A 7,380-nucleotide genomic window follows, 5' to 3' on the forward strand; every position below is an offset into this window, starting at 1 on the left:
TGTGTGTATGTGTGTGTGTTTGTGTTTATTTGTGTGTGTGTCCAGTATAAAGCCACTATCAGCGTCCTGCCAAACCCAATTAAAGCCCTGTTTGGGGAGTTTGTACACAGAGCGACTGGGACTCAGATTCAGCCAATCAGAGGAGAGGTCACGCTGGCACGCTGGGTCCCTATTGGCCGGTTTGTTGGAACTGAACACTTTGACATTTGAGTTTAAATCCTCCTGTTCCGTTTCTTCTTCCCCGCCATCAGATGGATATCAGCCTCATGTCTGTGCTCACTGATAGCTCTAGGTTAGCATCGGCTAGCTTAGCACGGAGACTAGAGGCAGGGGGAAACTGTTAGCCTAGCTTAGCACCAAGACTGGAAGCAGAGGGAAACTGTAGCTTAGCTTGAACACTGTAAGTAGGGGGAAACTGTAGCCTAGCTTAGCACAAAGACTATAAGTAGAGGGAAACTGTAGCCTAGCTTAGCTTGAAGACTGGAAGCAGAATGAAACTGTAGCCTAGCTTAGCACAAAGACTGGAAGTAAGGGGAAACTGTAGCCTAGCTTAGCACAAAGACTGGAAGTAAGGGGAAACTGTAGCCTAGCTTAGCACAAAGACTGGAAGTAAGGGGAAACTGGAGCTTAGCTTGAACACTGTAAGTAGGGGGAAACTGTAGCCTAGCTTAGCACAAATACTGGAAGCAGAGGGAATCTGTAGCCTAGCTTAGCACAAAGACTGGAAGTAAGGGGAAATTGTAGTTTAGCTTGAACACTGTAAGTAGGGAGAAACTGTAGCCTAGCTTAGCTTGAAGACTGGAAGCAGAAGGACACTGTAGCTGCTAGCCTAGCTTAGCACAAAGACTGGAAGTAAGGGGAAACTGTAGCCTAGCTTAGCACAAAGACTGGAAGTAAGGGGAAACTGTAGCCTAGCTTAGCTTGAAGACTGGAAGTAGGGGGAAACTATAACCTAGCCTAGTAAAAAGACTGGAAGTAGGGGGAAACTGTAGCCTAGCTTAGCACAAAAACTGGAAGTAAGGGGAAACTGTAGCCTAGCTTAGCACAAAGACTGGAAGTAAGGGGAAACTGTAGCTTAGCTTGAACACTGTAAGTAGGGGAAAACTGTAGCCTAGCTTAGCACAAAGACTGGAAGTAAGGGGAAACTGTAGCCTAGCTTAGCACAACGACTATAAGCAGAGGGAAACTGTAGCTTAGCTTGAAGACTGGGAGCAGAAGGAAACTGTAGCCTAGCTTAGCACAAAGACTTGAAGTAAGGGGAAACTGTAGCCTAGCTTAGCACAAAGACTGGAAGTAAGGGTAAACTGTAGCTTAGCTTGAAGACTGGAAGCAGAAGGAAACTGTAGCCTAGCTTAGCACAAAGACTGGAAGCAGAGGGAAACTGTAACCTAGCTTAGCACAAAGACTGAAAGTAAGGGGAAACTGTAGCCTAGCTTAGCACAAAGACTGGAAGCAGAGGGAAACTGTAGCCTAGCTTAGCACAAAGACTGAAAGTAAGGGGAAACTGTAGCCTAGATTAGCACAAAGACTGGAAGTAAGGGGAAACTGTTAGCCTAGCTTAGCACAAAGACTGGAAGTAAGGGGAAACTGTAGCCTAGTTTAGCACAAAGACTGGAAGTAAGGGGAAACTGTTAGCCTAGCTTAGCACAAACACTGGAAGAAACAGAACATGTTTTGCCTAGCTTAGCAGAGAAACTTGAAGGGGAGGCAAATACTTAGCTTAGCATAGCACAACGACTGGAATCAGAGGTGAAATGTTAGCCTAGCTTAGCACAAACAGTAGACACAGAGGGAACATGTTAGCCTAGCTCAGAAGCTTGCTAACTGAACTAAAACACTGTTATTCTTGAAGCACAAAGACTGAACTTGGTTAGCATCAGCTGCAGATTTAATATCATTTACAGAAGTAGTGGTGGTTCTTTCGATCTAACGTAGTCGAAACAGGAATATAATTCTACTAATAATGTAATTTTAATAATATGAGTTTAGTCTCGTGTTTATCTGATGCAAATACTAGCTTCAAACTCAGTAAAGCATATTGGAAATTGCAATAAAATACAATATATTTCTATACAAGTGTGGAACTACTCTGACTGTAACATGTTTGTTGGCTTGTGTCGACGTGCTTTCAGTCTGATCACTGCAGGAAACACACACACACACACACACACACACACACACACACACACACACACACACACACACACACACACACACACACACACACACACACACACACACACACACACACACACACACACACACACACACACACACACACACACACACACACACACACACACACACACACAGCAGCAGGAAGTGTGTGAGTGTGTTATTTGTGTAAATCTTCTCAATGCGCTGCAGCTGCCTCTCCTCACGTTTCAATATAACTCTGGTAATAGAATTACCCCCCGCCATCTGTGTGTGTTTGTGTGTGCGTGTGTGTGTGAACTGTGTGCGATGCGATTGGTTTTGGGATTGCAGGGGTGGCGTGTGATTGGCCGACAGGTGACGAGGTTAACGAGGCAGAGGAAGGCAAAGACACGATCGTGTGTTTGTTTGTCTCTCGGCTCGGAGGGATTATCGAATAACGAGATAATAATTCAGCGATCGGCTCCTGCCACACATCGCACGACACAAACAGAGAAATACGAGAAAAGGGGAAAATGTAATGAATAAATTAAGGAACACCAACACGTAAAATGATAACAACTTAATACATAAAAAATACATACAAGAAGAAATACATCTAAAATATTTAACTTTACTTTAATTTGTGCAGGAAATATAAAGAGTAGGAATACACCTGCCTGTTTTTATATATTCATTACATTTTTACAATACATGAGAGTAACACCGACCTACGTCACCGTCGGGGGAAACAAAGCTGTCATTTGAACGGCGGTCGATACAAATTCTGAATCCGATCAGAAATGTTTTTCAAACCGTGGATGTGTGGATCTTCAAAGAGCCCGGCGACAAACAATGGCATTCAATCATTGGACATCGATGATCGGGCTCGATGTATGGTTAAATTAAAATCAGTAGGCGAGGCTGTAATTTCGCCAGCTGCTCCTCTCATGAGCGAGGCGGAACATAATAGCGTTATCAAATCCAGAGTTCAGTGTTTCTGAACTTCCTCTAAGGACAAAGAAGAGCTCCGTGGCTTCAGGCTCGCCCGCCGTTCAAATGACAGCGTTGGTTTCCCCCAAAAGTGGGCGGGGCCAAAGTGAGAAGTTACTCTCATGTATGACATCGATCGCCTACTGCAGGGGGGTCAAACTCAATGTCACCACGGGCCACGTAGGAATTATGGTTGCACTCAAAGGGCCGGTTGTAACTTTAAGACTATATCGAAATACATATATACATATTTAATAGATATAAAATAATGCATTATATTACATTATTGCCTCCGCATTGGATTATTATATGATAGGGTAATAACTTCATCATTAACTACGTCTGAAAGCAGAAGTCTCGGGAAAGTAATTGCAAGTCTCTTCAGTGAGAATGTCACAAAATGATTTAAAAAGAAAAGTTAAATTCTGGGGGGAAAAAAAGTGACATTTTGAGATGCATTGTGGGACATGTAGTTTATGGGCAACGTGCTTCTGTAAATCGTAACCGTATAAACATATTATATTTGCTTGTAAGCGCTTTGAGCACCAGGAGAAGCGCTTTATAAATGTAATGTATTCTTTCAGAGCTCTTGTGGGGCCACAGAAAATGAAGTCGCGGGCCGGATTTGGCCCCCGGGCCTTGAGTTTGACACCCCTGGCCTCCTGCTATATTTAACCATATGGAGCCTGATCGTCGATTTCAAATGATGTAATAGCTGTTTGCCTGTCTGGCTTCGTCACCGGTGAAGATCCCCACGTCCACGGTTTCCAAACATTTCTGATCGGATTGGTAAAAACTTCAGAATGTGTATCGACCGCCTGTTAGGGCTGTACACGGGCGTGGAATGAAAGGCACGATGCAGAGACACACAAAGTATCAAAATAAAGTGTTTTGATGTAGACAGGTCATATCACACTGAATACAAAAAGCAACAACACAAAAACTACTAATACACTAATCTAACTCTGTGGACGATGACGAAAGGATCTTACGCTGGAAGGCTTGGAACACACGAGACAATCTGGCAACGAGACGGGAAGACGAGAACTATATCTACTAGACAGACAACACCAGGTGAAGACAATTAGACAATCACACCAGCGGGAAAACAGACAAGGCAGGAAACGTACTTCAGACACATGAGGGAAGACTATCAAAATAAAACAGGAACCTATCTAAACACATAACATGAAACCTAAACGAGGGAACAATCTTAGCAGAGCCGTCTACGCACAACACCGCCGTTCAAATGACGGCGTTGGTTTCCCCCAAAAGTGGGCGGAGCCGTACTATTTATAAAAGCATTTCCACCTTTTTTTTGGATCCGGATATATTCTGTTTTATAATAAATATTTTAGGTTGTTTCCCTACATTTTCTGATTTAATTAGCCGCATAAAATAATACTTAAAGGTGGGGTAGGTAAGTTTGAGAAACCGGCTCGAGATACACTTGTTGTTATATTCCATGGAAGCTCTGAACATCCGAGAGCAATGCATATCTGAAGTGCTTTGAAGCCGTGGCGCTGTAAAAAGCTCGACCAATCATCTGAGCCGGCTAAAGTAACTGGATGGCCTAGCTGCCTGTCAGCCTTCCATCGGGGCACACACTCATCTCTGCCCTCATTGGTCATGTGTGCGTTCCTGTGTGTTGGGGGAGGGGCTCTGTGAGGAAGTGGCAGATTTGTTCCAGCTGTGTATTTTCAGATTCTAGCGCACTCGAGCTGCTTTCTCCAACATGACCTACCCCTCCTTTAAGTGTTTAATAGTAGGAGATAATCCCAGCAGGAAGTCTGGCCTTCTTTTTATAAAACATCTGGAATAAAACCATTTTTATATATATCTTTAAATATGTATGTACTAGTTTATTCATGTGTCTGTAATAACCATAGACTGTATATACATGTGTAAAATATCTCAAAAAGAGTTTTCTAATAATAACAATCATCACAATTAAAGTATAACGTCTATTCCTCAGATTTTATTTAATATTTCTTCAGATATTTTTAATGTTCCTGGTTTCCTTAAATCACACACACATGTACGACCTCTCCGGCTGTTTGTTCTGGAACATTCCTCTGTTGCTAAGGAAACAGCTGGCGCACGCACGCACGCACACACACACACACACACACACACACACACACACACACACACACACACACACACACACACACACACACACACACACACACACACACACACACACACACACACACACACACACACACACACACACACACACACACACACACACACACACACACACACACACACACACACACACACAGGACCTGTCGGACAATAAGTGGAAACCACGTGAGCTTTGAGAGCCGCTCACATTTTATTTTCTGTCTCGTGGAGCGACGGAGGGTTCGTGTTAGAAATGAAAATAAAAGTTTATTTTATGTGATAAAAAAAAAACCCAGGGAAATGAAAACAGATATAAAATCAAGATACTTAAAACTAAGTCATGCGAATAATAACGGAACGATTGAGGAGATAAAGTGACATGAAATACCATGAAGGAAAACATAAAGAGACATAGCACGAATACATTACAGACGCTCCTTTGTTTACTTCCGGAACATAGTGACATCAGTAAAAAGACAACAACAACAACAAATATATTTGGAGACTGAAGAAAAGTAATTTAGTAAAACAAGAAACAGAAGAAATGAAGATGTAAAATATATTTTATTATTCTCATAGTCTGTGAAAAACTCAAGAAGGAATAAAGCAGCACCCCCGACTCTGTAAACAAGTGTTCATCAGCGCCGAGTAAATACCTGTAATTATGTATATCTAAATATATTTATATATATGGTTATAATACACGAGGCGGTGTGCAGTGTGTGTGTGTGTGCAGTGTGTGTTGCTCTCTCCTCATCAGTGTGTATTGTCTCTGCGATGATTACACTCTTGTTGTGCTAATCGATCCCCCTCAAGGACCATTGATCTGCTGACACACACACACACACACACACACACACACGCACACGCACACACCTTAGTAAACATCTCTATCCCCTTTACATGCTTGTATTTGGACAGGTCTCTTGATCATGTCACATGCTTTTTTTTCTGTTTGAGCATATGCTTTTATTTTGAAAATCAGTTTTATTATTCTGTAACTCCATGCTTTTATTTTGAAAATGCTATGATTCGTTTAGTCCATCTTTTGAGTTATTGATTGTTTATGACACCATGCTTTTATTCTGGAGGACATTTATTTTCTGTTTGAGCATATGCTTTTATTTTGAAAATCAGTTTTATTATTCTGTAACTCCATGCTTTTATTTTGAAAATGCTATGATTCGTTTAGTCCATCTTTTGAGTTATTGATTGTTTATGACACCATGCTTTTATTTTGACGTCTAGTGTCTAAAATCTTCACCTTTAAGGCTCTTATTTTTCGTCCTCTTTTGATAACATGATGTCACTTCCTGTCTGCAGGCTCCTCCTTCCTGTTCGTGAACACGTCCGGTCGTTATAGCGGTCAACGAGCTCAGCTTCTGATGCCGCTGCTCAAAGAAAACGACACACACTGCGTCAGCTTCCTGTTCTACCAGGCGGGGGGGCGAGAGGGCGCCACGCCCGCCACGCTCAACGTCTACATCAAAGGTGTGTGTGTGTGTGTGTGTGTGTTTCTGTAAAACCACCTTGAAAGGCGCTATATCGTTTAAAGTTATTATTATTATTATTATTAAGTGTGTGTGTGACAGTGTGTGTGTGTGTGTGTGTGACAATGTGTGTGTGTGTGTGTGTGTGTGTGTGTTTAAGTGTGTGTTTGCTCACTGTGTTCGTGTTTACTTCAGAGAACAACAGTCCTCTCGGGGTTCCCGTCTTCAACTCTTCAGGCCCCGCCTACCACATCTGGAAAGGGGTGGAGCTAGCCGTGTCTACATTCTGGCCCAATCATTACCAGGTAACACACACACACACACACACACACACACACACACACACACACACACACACACACACACACACACACACACACACACACACACACACACACACACACACACACACACACACACACACACACACACACACACACACACACACACACACACACTCACTTCAGTAGGCTAGTGATACTTCCAGCTCCTTTCACCACAGAAGAAAAGACATTGATTCAGAACAATACACCCAATCACACACACACACACACACACACACACACACACACACACACACACACACACACACACACACACACACACACACACACACACACACCACACACACACA

The 7,380-nt window shown here is 42.7% G+C and overlaps 1 protein-coding gene across 1 annotated transcript in view; it reads left to right on the forward strand.

Annotated features, from left to right (window-relative positions):
• LOC117442923 (receptor-type tyrosine-protein phosphatase mu-like) overlaps window positions 1-7,380 on the forward strand; it is an 85,198-nt gene that overhangs the window by 41,816 nt on the left and 36,002 nt on the right. Inside the window, exons 3-4 of the mRNA XM_034078876.1 lie at window positions 6,580-6,747; window positions 6,942-7,051. Of these exons, the coding sequence (XP_033934767.1) occupies window positions 6,580-6,747; window positions 6,942-7,051 (278 nt within the window). The remainder of the gene's footprint in view (window positions 1-6,579; window positions 6,748-6,941; window positions 7,052-7,380) is intronic.

This window comes from Pseudochaenichthys georgianus, unplaced genomic scaffold (assembly GCF_902827115.2).
Source record: "Pseudochaenichthys georgianus unplaced genomic scaffold, fPseGeo1.2 scaffold_505_arrow_ctg1, whole genome shotgun sequence".
NCBI lineage: Eukaryota > Metazoa > Chordata > Actinopteri > Perciformes > Channichthyidae > Pseudochaenichthys > Pseudochaenichthys georgianus.